Raw genomic sequence first — 19417 nt, 5'->3', positions numbered from 1 at the left:
GAGTTATTTGAGCCTTTAATGGTGTAATTAAACATTGACAACCTAATGGCGTATCTTGAAATTCGTGCAGAAATCACAGCAGGTAGCTCTTTATTTGGGTTGAAGATGTATTTCAAAGGTTGGTGATCTGTTCAAATGACGAAATGCCTCCCCATGAGGTAGCGTTCATATTTATTTACTCCATATACAGGGTGTCCACGATAAATTGGAACTATCTTAAAATTCAACCTGCTTGATAAAAATGGAATTTGGAGTGTATTTGTTAATATGAAAAAGTTAGACATGATATTAAACAATAAATTTATTCAACTTGTCCTCCCTCAGCAGCCACCATCTTCTTTATCCTGCCCCTAAAGGATTTGCATGCCCTGATGACTTCCGCGGAATCGACAGCATTCCACTCCCTAGTAATGGAGCTCTTCAGGGCCTCGATGCTCTTGTGGCTGACCTTGCACACCTCCCTCTCCAACTTCCCCTACCAGTAGTAATCACACGGATTGAGGTCGGGTGAGTTGGAGGGTCAGGTGTTGCGATCCCAGAAAGTGATGTCGTGGGAGTTCAAGAGGTTAGTGGTCCTCATGGCGATGTGTGCGGGCACTGAGTCTTGTTGGAATATGAACTCCTTCCCAGCGGCCGTATCCTTCATCCAGGGATGACGAACTCCTCCATTTCTTTGCAGTACCTTATCGCGTTAACCCTTTCCTTGGGATTGAAGAAGAAAGGAGACATCACCTCACCGGTGCTGCAGATGACACCCAGGGTCATCACGGAGGCCGGAAACTTTGTGGCGAAATCCGCAGGGACCTTTTCTCTCTCTTTGGCAAGCCACCTGTCATTCTGGACGTTGTAGCTTCTGTTGACAGTCCAGTTCTTCTCGTCGGAGAAGAAGATGATTCTTCTTCCATGGCTCTTCAGGTCATTGAGGAGACGCTTACCGTTGGTGAGCCTGGTGGCCTTCATGGATGCTGTGAGGATGTGTTGTTTGGCCATTTGGTATGACCTGTACCCGAGGTCCTCATTCACATCCTTGGAGACCAGCTGCTTTCTCACTCCACGGTTCTTGGCCAACCTAGACAAAAAGTCCCCTGGGAAGCCTTGATGGACTTCTGGAGGCCTTCAAGGAAGCGGGGAGTGCGGATTTGGTCACTTCTCATGTTGTGTGCCTTGCAGCAGACCTTCCCCTCAACCTCTCAGGCATTGAAGACCCGGTACACCGTTGTCTTGGGGTAGTTAAGAAGCTTGTAGATAGCAGAGGGCTTGCGGTATGCCTTAAAGAAGTTTCTCTTGAGCGCATTGAACTATGACCGTAGCAGAAGACCCGTAAGGAAGTGAATTATATCGTAGCAATCCTAGCGGTATATTTATAGATAATAGTTTTTAAGAGTCATCATCCAACTTATATTGCTCGTATCATCTTCGAAAATCAAGTTTTGAGAAAATTTTTGCTCCAGTAAGACCAGAAAATAACTCATCTGGATGTGGTAAAGGATACAATTGCTTATTTATTACCGGAGAGATAGTTTGAGTGTAATCCGCACAAATTTTGACTTTACCATCTGGCTTTAATACGGTGACAATAGGTGAGGCCCATTCTGAGTTATCAACTTTTTCTAAAGTGCCACATTTTATCATATCAGATAATTCACATACAACTTTCTCTCGAAGAGCCAGAGGTATTGGTCGTGACCTGATGTACTTAGGCCTAGCATCATCTTTGATATGGACTATACCTTTAGCATGATAAACAGTTTGACCTTTCGAGTCCTCAAAAGGAGTAGGAAACTCAAACATTAAAGAATTTCTTGAAGTATCTCGTAAAGTTGTGGATTTGCAATGAAAACGAGAACTCCATTATTAATAGATAGTAACCCAAGGTTGATGCAAGATTTAAAACCTAGAATTAGTTGTACAACTTCTGTTACTAAAAATTGTAACTTGTCTTTAGAAGATCCACTATACTTAACATGAAAGGTTACCGATCCTTTCGTAGGGACTACTCCACCTTTAAATACTTAAATAGATCCAGCATTCCTACGATCCACAGACTTGCGTTACAAAAAACTTGGAAGAATGTTCACATTGGCACCCAGATCAAGCAAGAACTTGATCCCCCTTCCATCGACACTGAGTTTAGCAAACGCCCGTTTATCCCTCGTGCTTGTTATCGCTGTAGATACATTACCTTGAATTACATTAATGACATAGGATTTACAAAACTGAGCAAAGTGATTCATACGATTACATTTTGTACATCTTTACGCTATACATTTGGTTTTTAGAAATACATGAACATTACCAGAAAATATGTATTTCCCTTTTTTAGGAGTAGACTCTTGTACTCTTGGGGAAGGAGACACGAATATATTACAAGTACAAAATTATATATTGACTAATTAATTATATAAAATTGATCATCGACTGTATAAATACATGATAAATATTTCGGAAAAAATTTATTTATGTTAAATTAAATGAGCATATATATGAAAAAGTAACATTGTTTTGTCAACATATTCAATATTTTTTTTCGAGTTCATAGAATGAGCTCTTGGATCCGAAAATTACCACTAAAATGGAATTGAATTTTAATAGCCCCCGCCCCCCTCCGTTTTATAAGGGTCTAAAGAAGAGTGTCGTTTTTTATCATTTTTCTGTCTATAGAAGGAAATAACTTGAGTTCAGAACAAGGTAAAGAACCAGTAAAAACATTTTTAAATCATATAAAGTTTATACACTTAAATAAAAGTTTTTAACACCTATGTCAGATGTGACATTAAAACTTGGCACAGATGTAACCTCGATAACAACAAAATATACACTGTATTTTTTTGTCAAATGTCGATTGTTCTGCTTCTTTTCTAATAATAAGTGTTCTGAACGGTAATTAGTTCAATTAGAATTCGCTTCCTTTAATTTGTAAACAATTCCTAACAATTATTAAATAGTCATTCCATAGTTAGGAAGAATGGGCTAGTACCAGCTGATTTTGGGTCTTTTTTCTATTATATTCTAGGTTTATATTTCTGTTTCTTATTGGTATTGGTCTCTTAAATATATCATAATTCGTCTGTGTTTTAGTATATTTCATGATTTGAATTAAATATGAACACTGATATGTTAATTTGAATTTTTTTAGTGAGGGTCTAAGGAAGATAGTCGATAAAATTTAATAAATTTTTGTAAGATATTTAGTTAGAGTGTTTTTCTCTTCGATCCACCTATCACTCAATATATAAAATTCAAAAAGGTTTAAAACTTATGGTCATCCCTGTATATTCTCCTATTGTTAACAAATGTCCCATCTCTACTTATTTTTTGATCGAGTGTTTGACTGAGATTTTTTAAATACATTTTTTCTAGTTTAATTATTACTTGTTTCAAACCTCTTGTCTTCTCAATCCTTCAATTTCCTTTAGCGTAATCTAGGATTCTTACATAAATCACGGAATCAATGACTTATGGGATGGTGTTACATATATATTAAAAAAATATGACCAAAGAAAAGTGGTATACTTTTTTTAGTTGCAACCTGAAGAGTATTCTTTCTTTTACAAAGCTGTTTGTATTACTCTTTTATTCTTGGAGAGAGAACATCTAAGTATAAAGTAATCACTAGTACGTGAAAAATGAAGAGTAATTTTGAGGATTTTTTTTGGAGTAAAAAAGTCAATGTTAGGTTCAGAGTAGAAATGAGGATCGTTATCGGGGTAATTCCTGTGTAATTCTTTAGTATTTTAGCTGCTTGCTGCTAATCTAATGAAATGTCATGACAGCTATGCTGCTCTTCCTGAAAACATTCTTCAAATCGTCAGGATTAGCATTTTGATGTTCGGTTTTTCCTTTTTTATTAACATACTGGTAGGTCATATTTTTTTACATATATTATAATACTTCTAACTCACATGGTCAATATCAGATAACATTTACAACAGTGTGCATAATATATGTGAGCATTGTTAATAATTGTTCTAGGATGTTACGCCCCGGGCAGTTTCGCCTTTGGAAGTTCTGCCATGGGAAGTTTCGCCCTGCGGAAGTTTCGCTCTCATACATATATTATAACATAAATGTATCTTCTACGTATAATTAGTCTCCCCCAATTGAAGTCATTTGTAATGCATTTTTGTATTCAGTAGTGTAAAATGAGTGCATTCAATACAATTTTAATATTTTTAAAAATAGAACATATCAAATAGTTCGAATTCATTATAATAATAAACAACAATTATTTGATATTAATTACTCAAATTTCATTATTAATTACTCAAATTTCATAATTAATTACAAAGGACTTCAAGTTGAAGTAAATGAAGACCTTAAATTATATGTGGAAGATAAATTTATGCTATATATGTATATGTATGAGGGCGAAACTGCACAGGGCGTAATTTCCGGTCACGCTCAATAATAATAAATAAAATAAAAAGAAGTTGAATTGACTTAGCTCATGGACAACAAGCTCAGGAGAAATTATTCTCTTGAACTCTTTCTGCATAGGTTGGCGCCCTGGTCTATCCTAGAGAAAAATATATACTTTATGTATATGGATTTCATACAAGATTCCTAGTTTAGATAGAGTAAATGTAATACTATAATGTGTACGAAAACTTCATCATTCCAACTCCATCTAACCAATTAAAGGAACATCAAAAAAATCCTTCTGCCCTGAGAGCATAAACACAAAAGAGGAAGAAAATATTTTTATCTTTTCAAAAACAGTTAAATAAACGTATGTAGAAAGTTGATTTTTTAAATTCCATGATAGTAACAGTGAAAAGCACAAGTAGGAACGGACGAGTAAAAGCTATGATACAAAAAATTCAGCCATGATTATTCATGTTTGTATGAATGTCATTCCTAGAACTGACATCAATCATAAAATATTCATATCCTTTTTTTTTACAAATTATAATAACAATTAATTATACTAAAGATTAACCAATAAACATTTTTTATTGACACGTAAATTGTATCTTTTTCAATATATTTTGTTCAGATATGTATAGAATGCCCTTTTAAATTCGTCAAAAAATTTACTTTTCAAAAAAAAAAAATTTTTTTTATAACTAAAGATCGATTCTTCATTTATACATATATACTTTTTTGGTCGATAAATGGAGGTCATAATTTATATAGATATATTCTATGCAAATAAATCGATTGGTAGAAAATATATTAGTATAAATTGATTTTTAGGAAAAAAAAAATCTGCAGAGTGTATAAAAATGATAGTTGGTCTCTTCATTTGATATTTCTTTCTACTTTTGATACAACGTTAGAAACAATTGCTGTGAAGGTGTATGAGGGTGTGTGTGGATTGGTAATCGTACTAGTTTGTGGGAGTCAGTGATGATCCATGGATGAATGGAACGATGCATCATTACTCTGCTTTAACTTCTTCATTTGAGAGAACTCCAATAGTAAAATGTATTTTTTTATGTTTTTTGTCGTTTTTATTGTTTTTTTTTTGTTTGCTGTTTAATCATCACCTCCCATGAGTTTGAAGTTGTGAACCTTTTTGAGCTTAGGAACAATGAATTTCCCTCTCATGTCAGAGACTTCCATTTCCAATTCATGGATTTGCATATCACGTACCTTGACATCATGCTCAATGTCATACTTTGTGCTTTCTGTCTCTACCCACCTATAAGATATTTTGGTTATAAAAAAATAGTAGTGAACATATTACAGTATCGTTCAAACAATGTATAGTATTTAAAATATTGCCCTCCCCCATCATTTGGCTAAAGAAAATGGCTATAAATGAATATAATGATGGAAAGTGGAAAATTCCTACCTCTCGTAGTATTCCTTGACAATTGCTTTGAGATCATCAGTGCTTAAGCCTTCAAGACTCTTTGGCTCTCCCAATCGGGCAAGAATATCAGCTGGTATTCCCATGGTTTGTTCTCACACGCAGACTTTGAAGGCTCTCCTCTAAAAAGAATAAATATTTATTTATAAAACACTGTGGTCACTAATAAGATTATGTATGTGGCAAAGAAGTATATATGGCTTCTACTCTGTACTGACACCTTTATGTACAGTTTGACACTTGTAGGGGAAAGATATGATGTAAGAAATAACTATTTACCTTCGTTGAATGGGAGGAGATGAACTACTAAAAAAGATTTCCAACACTAGGAAAAAGTTAAATATTGCGCATGTACATTACTGTAGGCCGTAGGGTGGGTCAAAAGGGCGCGACCGGATGAACTTTCTCTTATTGTCTTTTTTGGTGTGTCTTTATTATTATTGTATGTTATTATACTTTTCTTATTCATTTGATCAGATCACTATAATAATTGGGGTATATTATAGTCATTTCAATGTTTGTTGCAGCAGTTGCCAAAAGACCTTGTGCAATCAGTGTAGAGCGGGCAATAAGCCAACATCAATTAAATTTTGAGTGGTCAAATATTATCCAATAATCAAAATAAAGAGAGTATGTAGGTGGATTTAACTAATATTTTTAAATAGATAAATGAGATACAGAGAGGACTCTTCTACTCCCGGAGAGATAGACATTCCTAATTTATCTCTATCTATTTGCACAATTGATCATTGAATTCCATGTACTGTTAAGGAGGAGGGTGCGTAAGGCTATTCAATGTCTCTTGTAGGGAAAGTATCCCTTTCCGAATCCAATCCAATAGTTGGAGCTAAATTCAAAATCAGGAAAATATTCAAATTATTATTTTAAATTTTGCCATTTTTTAGACCATTTCGGATTGAATCATACAAATTCTAAAAAGTGTATCTACAAATATTCTTATTTTGACATTGTTTTTCTGTACTAAATAGTGCTATCACGATATCAATATTTTCGTACATGTTCTGGTACCAAAATTTGTATTGGTATTTTGATAATTTTCGATATTTTTTTGACTAACATTATTGAATGAACATGCTCACAAGAGGCATCTACAATGTTGATGTTTTGGTTAGTTGAGGGGTGGAGGAGATTGCTATCTCATAAATTAAAAGATTTTTTTTAAAAAAGACAAATTTTTTTGGGGCCCCCAAAAAAAAAAGCTCAGAATTTTAGAATTTACGTATTTTTTTTACTGTTTTATTTTGATACATTAGACATTATATTCGCCATTAAGTTTAAAGATTACATATTATTTTAGAAATAATACTTTCTACAAATATGAATGAATTATGGACCTTGTTATTTCCACAAAAACAGACACTTTTGGGATCATTCAAATAAGTTTGTCTCTATAGATCTGTACGGATATAGTGTATTTGTTAGTTGATACAGCAAATAAAAAGGGGTATTTCGTGTTATAAATTATAATTTAAAAAAAACAAATGGGAAATAAACGAATAGCCACATATTTTTATATCAAATATACACAAGTAAAAAAAGTGTCAGATTAGATATGTCGTTTTCCATTCGCCAAGTTTCTCAAATGATAAGCGTTCCATTAATATCGAACCTGTCTAGCACTCCGTGAGATCTTTTGGGGAGTCTTTCCAGACCAATAGGTATTCAAGAAGTTACATAACTGACGGGTCAATATTTGAATTACAAAATGGCACTGCAACTACAAGTTACAATACCAATTTAGTAGATGCTTGGGGTAGTACTCGGCATTGCATTGAATTATTATGCATCGACGAAGATATCAATTTACTATGAAAATATAAAAGATAGCTCCCAAAAAAATCCTTGGTGTTACTCTCCGTTTGCCTTGAACACACTCACATGAAGTTACTCACTCAATATTGAAACGTTCTTTCTTCAAGAATAAAAAATAATAATAACAGCTTGAGAAAAAAAAAGGATTTAGAGTACTTTGCTCGTAGCTAAACCTCATCTAAAGTCAGATTCATTTTCTTTTTTAACATGAGTTGAACTAAACTGTATATTGTACTCCCTTTTTTTACTTTTTACTGTATTGGTAGATGAAATACATCAGGGATCACTATATTCAGTGTATCCGGTGACTTCTTTTCATACATACCACATTTATTATTTTTTTTGCGCTTGATGGCTCTTAAGTTAAAACAATGTTACTTTTTAATGACAATTCGTAATATTCTTTGAAAAAGAACAGATGTGTCACTCGAATCAGTCAAATTGTATCTCATGACTCACATAATGAAATGTCCTTATTTATTTAATGAAACATTTTTTTAAGATAGTAATGTTTTAAATGCGTCAGTATCCCGGTTGCACTATAGTACCGGTATACCGCACAACACTAGTATATACAAATTTAACCAGATTTTTTTTCTCAAGAGTTTCTTGCAGGTGTAAAACCCCTCAGAGAAATGTATGAAAAAAGACCCTTGTATAAAGATATTTAACTTTAATAAGCCATAACTAATATTTCTATGACGCCAAAATTATTGATGAGCAATAAGTCTTTCTATGTGTGAAATAGGATTAGTAAAAAAACCAACAAGCTTAAATGTGATAAAAATTCATAATTACCTTCAGCTTACTCATGAAAGATTTATGTATGTCCGTTTATAAAGGCTACATACCTAATGCTTTTCCCATACATTTGTAGGTATGCACATTGCAACGCACTAGATAACTAATTTCAAAGCACTCCTGAGTTAAAACGATGAGTGTTGTGCTTAATAATACACATTAGTTTGCTTTTCAATACAAGATTATAGTCATTTATTTCATTATTTCTGTTTATTTCATTTCAAAGCAAATGATAATATTCGTCATCGAAGCAATTTTGTAACACTGGAAAAATAACTCAATCTTATGGTTGAACCAAGGAAATAAATTTTTACATGTGGCTTTTTCTATATGTAGATATATTGTATCAAATTAAAAGTTCGTTTTCATATTTTTGTGTCAATTTTAATCTTTAACGGGGGGTTATACACAAGTCAAAAGTTTGTGAGTCATTGGATTTGTTAAATATAAAAATTATGTGCAAAGCTATCATATTGGGTGAAAAGTCCTGTGCTGCACAAAATATGGCACAATTTTTTTTTTTAAATTCACCTCATTTTCATTACCAACCTTCAAAAAACAGCTGTCAAAATTTCATAATAATCTGTTTTTTATTTTGTGAGTGATTGTGCTAAGTGTGTTGGTATTTACAAAAACAATTTTGTGTTTGAATTTTACACTGTTTTTTTTATGGGGAAAATATTGTTTAATGGCTTGAAAAGACTTATGAGGACTCCGCTCCCTAAAACGTATATAAAAAATTTAAATAATTTAAAAATAACTCATTTTGGACGAAAAAAAACGTATTTTCCTTATTAAGCCTAGGACATTTCTGCCCATGTGATATATTATGAATTCCGTCATATAGCAATATATATATATACAAAAAACAACGAATAAAACAGCGGTTTCTCTTTTCCAGGTGTTTTGTAAGATACAGACAAATTGAAGTTTAATATTTAAATCAAAGACCACGAGTTGTGGCAGAGTTACATGATTTTCACAGAAGAAACTGTTTAAATTATGAGACAGATAAATAAAAATTATATTTTTACTTCATATTTACCTCTTTGCTAACGAAATTTTAGATTTAGATTTGTTTTCCATAAAAAAATTCAGATTTTCTTTCTATTTGGCTTCCGAAATATTTAATTTTTTAAATAAATTTAAAATATTTTTCTTTCAAAATGAATTAAGAATCTTTGTTCTTTTAGAATAATTTCACTTATTGACCTTACTGACCTTTTTTAGAAAATATATATGCATATTCTTTTAACCTGCATATTTCATTGAATGACCTTTGTTATGAATTTCCTTTTTTGTAATTTTGCACCGCTTCTAACTTTTGCCGCCCTAGAAAATATTCCATACTGTAGAAGGGGCATGGACCACGTGGCTGCCCTGACACTGCACTTTTGCCCACAAGCCAGATGTGACTCAAAAAGTATTATGATATGGTTACATTTCTTCTGCTTTACAGTAACAAATGCCTCTTGAGAACAAGCATAATGCTAATGTGGCCCTCAGTAAAATTTAATTTGACATTCCGCCCTATGATATTACTTCAATACGACTTGTTTTTAATATACTTTTTTAAATTTTGCAGATGTTGTGGACTTTGAAAAAGCTCGCCTCGGTCTCTTCTTAATCAAAGGTGCGACAGTGGAAGAAGAAGATGGATCCTCGACAGTAGAAAGGGAAGTGTTTGTGACTTCCTTCGCAACCGTACACATATCTGCTAAATTCTTAGTCGTAAGTGTTGATTGTGCTCTCAAATATAACCCTGTTGTTCCTTTGGAACATTCCATATTAGTGTCTCTTTAATCAAACTTTCATGTAAATCCTTTAGGTATTCCTCATCCAGAAGACGTTCAACCTCATCTTTTACCTACATGCTCGAGAGCCTGGAAGTATCAACCATCATGATAAGACTATATTAAACTTTGGTATGACAACACAAACTCAAGTTCAATTCTCCGGAACCAGTTCTCAACATCCAAAGAACAGAACCTAGGAAGGCAGAATTCCGCAACGGTCATTGCTAAATTCGCCTCTTCCATTTTAATCGACCATGCCTGTTTTTGGGGAGACACAGGTGGTGAAGTTTGCTTTCGGGGCATTTTTCGAATCACGTCGGGGTCACCAATTTAAAGTATTTGAACTTCAAGTATCTACTGATTATATTCTAGAAAAATAATAAGAAAAAGTGATCAACTTGATCAAATCAAACTTCAACATATATATGTGTCTTCCAAAGTTAGGGACTATCATATCTTATTCCATTAAAGAGGTTTGTATTTTGTAGTTTAGAGAAAAATGTGAAAACCTGTTCTTTGAAAATTATGGTATTTTTTTGTCATAACATATATGAAATTTTGAAAAAATGTTTTATTGATTTGAATTGTAGTAAGGGATATTTCAAGATGTTTTGTAAAGAAATTTTAGAATTAACTTGATATTTGCATAAGTTATATAATGAAATAATTTCTAATATTAATAATGTATTAAACAGTAACACACAAGATGGAAGAACTTAAAAACGTAGGGGGAAATAATTAAACGGCCGAACGCAAAGACCACAAAAATTAGGGAAAGAAAACAGAATGGAAGAAGTAAAGGAATGATTTTTTACCTGGATTTTTGTAACATCTATAAAATTCTTGGTTTTCAAGATATTTTCAATTTTTCAAAGTTTAAAAAAACTATAGGACAAGTCACAACTTTTCATATTTATGCAAATTTACAAATTGTTTGTGATTATTCCAGGAAACCCGAAATTGTGACCGTTTTTTTACCTTCATAAGTACAAAATATGGATTGAACTCCAAAATTTTGCAAATTTTATTCATGCTAAAAGTTATCCAACACATAAAAAAACTTTTTATGATTACAGTTTTTTCAAATTGATTTCTATGAAGTATATAGGTACATATATATAAGGGGCTCCATGGCAAAATCGCACAAGCCAATAATTAGAAATCCTAAATAAATTTAGTCAAAAGGTTACTTTTAAATTTTAGCAATATTATATAGTCATCTTTAATTAAATTGCAAAATGATTTTTGCATAATACTGAGTTTGCAAAAAATTTAAAATATGACCTTTTTTTTACCTTCAAACTTTAAAAAAATGGGTTAAATCTCAAAATTTTACAAATTCAGTGTTATGCAAAAATTTAGCACAGACTTAGGGTTAACTTTTTGTATAGTAACAAATTTTCGAATTCATTTGTATAATTTTTGATTTTGTTGGATTGTGAAATTCTATTTTTTTTGTTTTTCGGGTTTCTTTCTAACCACAAAAACAGGGTTTCGGGGTACAAATTTTGCAAAAGTTATTAAGCAAAATGCTCTTGTAATTGAAAAATCCTCAGTGTATGTTTAGAGTTTGCCTTTTTTGGTCCTTAAAACATCTCCTTCTGGTAAAATTATCGAAAATTTTACTCAATTTAGGATTGTTGTATGAAATATGATACTTCGTATTACTAGGTATGTACCTAATGCATTTTTCATTTACAATTAGTGTTGTGTCGGTCCTTATTTAGGAAAGAGGACCGTAGTCCAGTTCAATACGGTCCCATCCAGTTCAGTCCCACCTGTGTGATCTTAAAGAAGGTAAAATCAATCCCTTGTGACGTCAATGATGGTGTTTTTCTTTTTTTAATTATTCATTTATATAATAGAATGAATTATTTAACTAAGTTACAACATAATATATTCGTATTAAATTGTATTATAATGAAAAAGTTATACTTTTTGCAAGATATATGCAATAATCTTATTACATAATTCATATACCTTATTTGGCTTAATAAACCATCGATATTTTTATGAAAAATTCCAAGGGCTGGTCCAAGGGCTCAACAGTCCTAAGGACCGGTCTCTAGCATTAAAAGTACTAAGGACCTATAGGACCGATCCTAAGACTGGACTGGACCGAATAAATATTTAATTATTTGGTCCAGTCCACTCCTGTCTTAGTACAGGTCCTTGGACAGTCATTAGGAACAATAATTTTTATTTTATTTGAAAGCCTCAACATTCCGGTTAATAATGGAACATCACTTTATTCATATAGCCGCCGTCGTTGGCCTTACAGTAGCCCATTCTCTCGACCCAATTTTTCAATACATTTTCGATTGTGTGAGCTTCAATAGCTGCAATGGCGACCCCAATTTCGTGTTTCAAATCGTCAATCGTCTCTGGATGGTTGGCATAACATTTATCCTTGATGGTTCCCCACAAAAAATAGTCCAACGGAGTCAAATCGCAGCTACGAGGTGTCCAGTTGACGTTGCCGTTTTGGCTTATGATGCAATTGTCGAAGACAGTGCGCAAAAAATCCACTGTAACGTTGGCTGTGTGGCACGTAGCGCCATCGTGTTGGAACCAAATGTCGTCGATGTCTTCCTTTTCCGTTTGGGGAAACAAAAAATCTTCCAACATGGCCTGATAGCGCTCACTATTGACCGTAACGGCAGCTCCTTGCTCGTTTTTTCGCTTTCGGCAACAGCAGCAATGTTTTCGATTGAGCTCATATTTTTCACATATTATATGCCCAAATGTGGTTGTAAAAATGGTTTCACAGAATTATCTATATAATAAAAATAATTGCAAAATCATTGTTGAGTTTTAATTAGGCCTATTTTTGAAAATCAGTCAACTGCTTCTGTTTTAATGTTACTGAAATCGATTTATTATATAACAAATTCTTATAAAACAACAATTAAGATGTAAATTGGGGTCGAATATTTTAAAATTTAAAAAAAAGGTTTTAAAGAGTTTGTTTTAAAATTTTAGTACAAAAAGCATACTGTGATTTGTCTCTAAAACCATTAATAAAAAAGGTATGTTATAAATAATAATAATCATTGAAAATTTGGTCAATATTGAAACAAGTATAACTTAAGTGTTTCAGCTTGTGGATTAATATATTTATAGATAGCTTTAGTATATGGCTACATGTTGAGCATATTTGGTTGTCTTAGCTTGAAAATTACAAAAGTTATTTAGGTCCAAAGTTTTTTTCAAAATTTGGAATTAACGACAAGAAATAGTAATCGGCGGTGGTAGTTTGGATGATTTATGTGGATTTAACTTTTTTGTCCAATTTTATTGTCCAATTTATGTTTTTGTGTTCGTCAAATAGTCCGGTTCTAATTATCCGATCCGAACGGTTTTTACCCTTTTGAAATTCGGTAAAAGAAGTTTTATTCATATTTTCAAATTCAGGTTTTTTTTTTCAGACAAAACTGTAACTCCATTTTGGAACGGTTCCACCGAACTGATCTGTAAGATTTTTATATTTTTTTAACTCAGGGGACTGCATTGAACAACTTTGTAATTTATAGTTTCATTGCTAAAATTGATATATTTTTCAAAGTTTAAGTTGATAGATACAAAGTTAGTAATGTTAAATATTAGCTCTAAATATTCACCCATGTCAAATAAATTTTTAAAAAAATGATGTAGTAAAATTGTTGGCTAAAATCTGGACCTCATTTAGTATATTATAATCCATACATGCTAAATTATCGTCTGACACTAATTTTAGCTCTCTAACACATATTAATATGCTTAAGCTAAATAATATATTTGATCAACTGATTAGTAACTTTGATTTGTAAATTCTTGTAACATAAGCGTCTATTCCAGAACTGGGTGATTGTTAAATCAAGAAAAAATAATTAAAAAAAGAAAAGTCAGTGATTAGTAAATTTTTACTTCAATGAGCACCTACTCATAATCCCCAATTTGAAGAATTTTCAAATTTGGAACGTCCAAAAATGAATGAAGCCAAATTCTGATTTGGATTAAAATTTAACAAAAGTTGTATATGTAAAAGAACTACTTTCATTTTTTTTTGTCCGGTTTAGACTTATAGTCCCGGAGATATAACCGGATAATATTGACTGATTAGTAACTCAGAAATGTAAAAATTGCATTCAAAATGTTTTTTCTCCGGATTTATCGAACTGATTTTCAAACAGACACATTGAGAAGGACTGGCTAAGCAATGTGGTTCTATTCTATTAGTAAATTTCATTTTTTTTTTTTACCCCAGTTTAAAAAAACCATTTTGAACGGTCCAAATTATCTGGTACGTTCTTCTGAGGGTGAATCCATAAAAACAATTTTTTGATTTGGGGCCGGGAACATGTCGATAATGGAGGTTCAAGAAAACGTCAAAAAGTGCTATTTTGAAAAATTTGTTGAAATAAAAAGCTGACTTTTTGGAAATTCATTTATATACATATCTTTAGAAAAGTACGTAGAATATCTTCACCAATTTCAGCTTTTGGATTCAACTATGAGACTCAGTAAGCAGAAAGATATTTTTCACACTAGCTTTTAATGAAAAATATATCCTCCTGCAGTGATCGTGATAATTCAAATTCTGCATCAATGAAGACATCCAGCATAGCTTGGTGGGGGCATGAAACATATCTTAAGAAACTACATTGGCACTTTAAATACAATTAGGCTTAGGTGTTGACTATTTGTATGTGTTTGATATGTTTTTATTATCCTATTGTAGCATTCTTTAACATGTTTCCAGTATTTCAAAATCTTTTAAATAAATTGTGATTATTAAAAAAAAAAACTTATTTCTCTGCTTACTACATACAAATCCTCAATCCCTCGACGCATTTACTTATATCCTCAAATTAAGAGTTTATTTTAGTCCTTGACATAAAATAAAAAAATAAAAATTTTCATAAGATAAAATTAACAATATATTTTTTATTCTAAGCTGCATCATATTGGTATCGATATTTTTTTATAAATTTCACTCCGATATTTCATATGATGAATTAACAAAAAGTGTAAATACAAAGTGTTTTTTTTATCATATAAAAATTCGTATATTTCTTTTTTTAAATGATAAATACATTTTGTTTATTTTATGACTTTATGACAGTATAAACATGTAGAGACAAACGTTTTTTGGTGACTCTAAGTCCAAATTTGATTTCCTTTTTCTGTTCGAAGAATTCCCCACTCATTTGCTACCAAAAAGCAAAGAGGAACAATAAATATCAAATTAAAGAGCCTCTAGCCCAAGTCAATACCCAACAAATTCTACTCCCACAAACTATACGCTACAAAAACTCCATTCATGACATAAATGAATACCATATGCATAAATGATATAAAAGGCCATAATTTTCCTAATAAAACCCGACAACCATTCCAAAGTTCACAAGGACTCCAATTAAATGGCAAACTGACACAGCGTCGAGAGAAATATGCTTCCCAAATTTTACACAAGTGAGGGGAATGTTCACTGCTTCAAGACATTGTTCATTGCCTCCAAACGTCTTTAAACCCTAAGTAAGGCTTGAATGGAGATTGAGTTTTAGGAAGATTATGAAATGTGTGATAAGGAATGTGGTTGCACAGGTAATTATAAAGATTCTGCGTGTATTTTTAGGTGTTAAAAGAGTATTTTCTTGCAATATTTCATATAAACTCTTATGTCTGATCTTATCCATTTTGGTGCAAAAGGTCAAGGTTTCGTTTAAAAATAATAATATTAATTAACTCGAATGTTGTCGAAATCAGAAAAATAATATGAGGAATTGCTCTAGTAATTATACGTATAGCTTCTAATTGTATAACGGAGTATATATGAAGCCTTCAAAAATAGATTATATTTTCTTGACAAGTATAATTTTGAGAGCTTCAATTAATTTACCTTCTACATACATATGGTTGACTTATTTTTTGAAGTAGATTTTTCAACATGTGTATTGATAAAAAAAATATAAAATATAATAGTTGGTTTTCATTTCATATTTAGATAAACAGTGAAGTTAATGCTGTCAAATTATAACTTTGTTCATGAAATTCATAAATCTCTTTATTTCTTTTTTTGAAATTATTTAATTCTAATATCAAGTCTATCACCGGCCTCTTTTTTAGATATAGGTTCCACTATTTGAATCTAATAAATATTTTTTAATTTTTCATAAGAATATGACAAATGGCCTTATGAATTTATTTTATGAAAAATATAATAAATTACTGATTTCTCGACTTCCCTTTAGTATCACTAGTGTTAGGTCGGTCCATTATCAGTCCAAAAAAAGAACCAAAAATAAATGCCTAGTCACGTGACTCGGTCCTGCATCGGCCTGGGGACTGAAGACGTAAAGCACAAAAAAAGCTTATAAAATCCATCGACTCACTCAGATTAGATTGATGGATAGACTGACCCAACACTAAGTATAGAATCGAAATCAGAAATCCGATATATCGGACAAAATATCTCATATTAGCATTTTATCGGTATTGGATAGTTTTTTTAGATATTTTGATATTCGGTCCGATATTTTATATGATTGAATCAACAAAAAAAAAAGAGGATATAAAAACTAAATTGTTAAACAAATTTTAGTCGCCTGGGTATGCTTTAGACACAGAGTACTCACACTTAAACGAATGCATCTATTATGCTTATGACTTATGTACTTCTTAAAAAGAGTACTTGACGAAGTTCAACCTCCTTGGTCATAACTAAAGCTGGGCGGTTTGCTCAAATAAATTACTGTTTTGAGATTAGAAAAGGAAAATCAATAAGCTATATTGGATGACCGTTACTTGGGTCGTCCTTATCTAATGAACATGAATGACATAAAAGTTGCTAATGCCATTAATGTTGCAAATTTTGTCGTTCAGATTATTCAACTAGCTCTTGGTTTGGACTTTGATGAAAATAAATTAAAAGTTTTCATCACGGATGGAGTGTCCTACTGTAAAAAAAGCGGGCAAGGCCTCAAAAGAAGCTACCCCCATTTAAAAACATATTATTTGTGTAGCTCATAGACTCAATAATGTGGCTGAACTTGCACGTAAAGAATTCCCAAAGACAAACGAGCTCATTTCAGAAATATTTTTAATGCCAGGCTAAGAAAACAGAACTTTACTGCTCCTTACTAAATTCCCTCACCTCCAGCACCTATCGTCACACGCTAGGCAACTTGGTTCAAAGCAGTTGATTACTATTTCAATAACTTCGAAGTAATCAGGGAATATTAAACAATCTTAATGAAAAAAACACCAACGGTCGTTAAAACTAAGGAGATTATAAATGATGAGTTTATTTATGAAGAATTGTGAATAATTAATCATAATCTCGACCCAATTACCGAAGCCATTACTGCATTAGAAGGAAGACTCCCTTTACTTGTTTGCTTAGCTATTGTCGAACATTTACGCATCGATATCAAGCTAGAGCCATTCAATACAAAATTAAATAAATTTTACATGAAAATCCAGCGTACATCAATTTGTAGGACCTGGCAAATTCTGAGGAGACAATTTACAGAAACACACCTATTGTAAATTGTGACTTAAAGAGGATTTTCAGCATATTGAGAGCCATTCATACCAAAATAAGATCCTGTTTATCAGTAAAAAGTGTCAGGAAGAAGCTACTTAAAAAAAATGAATATTGAAATATTAGATTCGTAAGAGTAAGTATTTACCAAATAATTTTTTTAAAGAAAATATTACATTAATTCTCAAATACAGTAATTTGGTCAAGAACAACAGCATGAATGGTGTCAAAGGCGGTCCTAGCTTCAAATGGTGTGCAAATAGTTTGTCTAACATCAGTTTCTTCGGGTTATAAATTGGATATGCTCCATAGATTCCGACATGTTGAAGTACAATTTATTTATGATAAGTAATTTTAAATACTGAACATATTAATTTGATTTTTCTTTTCTTTTTCTTTACAAATGACTTAGATGACGAAAAATGAGGATTCTGCATGGAATTTGACATATTTATTTCTACTCATAATAAGTATATTTTTTTCTGTATAAAAATGTCTCCTTATTTTTGTACTTTTATAATTTACGTTTGTCCCAAATAATTTGTTGAATCCATTCGTAATATTTAATTATAATACTTCAATTACGTTTCATTTGTCCCTAATAATTTGTTGAATCCATTTGTAATATTTAGTTAAGCTAACCCTGCTGGAGTTGGGTAGCCCTTTTTCGTCGACAGGGAAAACGATCATTTGTCTACGGAAGGCGGAGCAATACGGGCTGTGCCTCAGTTTGGGCCTCGTGGAGGAAGGAAGAGAACCATGGTCACTTACAATAAGTGAAGTGTGTGTCCGTGTCAAGGACCACATCATTCAAAGTGGATTTCATTCCTTGAAGTTCTGGTTCTCCGTTGTTCCTACTCTCCCGTTCACCTCATTAGGTTATGAATGTGCAATGGTTTCTCCTCTGGATCATTCAGAGTTGGATGAGGGTAAATCGAGTGAGATCGATATGTCTCCCAAGGAAGAGCAGGGTGCTCCTGTCCCTAAAACCTCTATAAGGGTGAACGATGTTTCTCCTAGGAACGAGCAGGGTGCTCGTGTGCCTTTAACCTCTATAAGGGTGAACGATGTTTCTCCCAGGAACGGGCAAGGTGCTCACGTTCCTAAAACCTCTATGAGGAGTAGTGTTCTCCTTTCTCTGGTGCGCATACTGAGAGCACGGCTATGGAGATAAATTTTGTATATACAAGAGCAAATGGTTTGTCCACACCTGATTATGGATGGAGCCGATCAATAAGCTTCTATTCATGCAGCAGAACCTGGTTAAGCACCGGCAAGGATTTGGTGCTTGGGGGGTGGTGTAATGTATTTGTGTTTCCTTCCCCCTTGTTCTCTTACTTCTCTTATTTTCTTGTATGTATATATATGTGTAAAGTACACTCTTTTACCTCGTTTTTAGTATAAATAGTCGTGTATTTTATGTATGTATCAGAGTAGGTTATTGTATTAATAAGAATATAATTGTTCCTAATAGACAACCTTTGTTTTATTCCTCCACGTCTTTCCTCTCCTCATTTATCTCGGTCATCCTGGATTCCTTGGTTTAAATAATTTGTGTCTCCTCAACCTCGTCAAGACACAACAATAACCAAGACTTGTCAAGTTTGCTACTTTTATCATTGTTATCTTGCTATTAGAGCCTAATAC

The 19417-nt window shown here is 32.4% G+C and overlaps 1 protein-coding gene and 1 long non-coding RNA gene across 5 annotated transcripts in view; one reads left to right on the top strand and one right to left on the bottom strand.

Moving 5' to 3' along the window:
* The window catches only part of LOC121130985 (uncharacterized), a 47762-nt gene extending 28514 nt beyond the window's left edge, over positions 1-19248 (top strand). For all 3 annotated transcript variants that reach the window (XR_011783972.1, XR_011783973.1, XR_011783971.1), the window contains 5 exons: positions 10035-10180; positions 10278-10718; positions 14492-17906; positions 17965-18118; positions 18183-19248. This is a non-coding gene — a long non-coding RNA (uncharacterized lncRNA). The remainder of the gene's footprint in view (positions 1-10034; positions 10181-10277; positions 10719-14491; positions 17907-17964; positions 18119-18182) is intronic.
* On the bottom strand, positions 1880-6254 carry LOC121130984 (troponin I). 2 transcript variants are annotated; one of them, XR_011783967.1, is made up of 4 exons: positions 6095-6254; positions 5798-5937; positions 1965-5644; positions 1880-1894 (listed from the first exon to the last, which is right to left on the bottom strand). XR_011783967.1 is itself a non-coding variant. In XM_040726594.2 (3 exons), the coding sequence occupies exons 2-3, from the start codon at positions 5899-5901 to the stop codon at positions 5479-5481; spliced, it is 270 nt and encodes an 89-aa protein (XP_040582528.1). In that variant the 5' UTR covers positions 5902-5937; positions 6095-6250; the 3' UTR covers positions 4935-5478. The 2 variants fall into 2 exon arrangements, 1 of the variants encoding a protein (XP_040582528.1); XM_040726594.2 differs by lacking the exon at positions 1880-1894 and having other exon boundaries at positions 4935-5644; positions 6095-6250.
* Positions 19249-19417: the final 169 nt, after the last annotated feature.

Source organism: Lepeophtheirus salmonis, chromosome W, assembly GCF_016086655.4.
Source record: "Lepeophtheirus salmonis chromosome W, UVic_Lsal_1.4, whole genome shotgun sequence".
Lineage (NCBI taxonomy): Eukaryota > Metazoa > Arthropoda > Copepoda > Siphonostomatoida > Caligidae > Lepeophtheirus > Lepeophtheirus salmonis.
Note: the sequence above shows the minus strand (reverse complement) of the source record. Positions and strands in the feature narration are given on the sequence as shown.

Bases quoted from the DNA above. Each gene is read 5' to 3' on its own strand.
- LOC121130984 (XM_040726594.2), bottom strand. From the start codon at position 5,901: ATGGGAATACCAGCTGATATTCTTGCCCGATTGGGAGAGCCAAAGAGT. The intron at 5,645-5,797 runs GTAGGAATTTTC...AATATCTTATAG, and splicing joins GTCAAGGAATACTACGAGAG to GTGGGTAGAGACAGAAAGCA.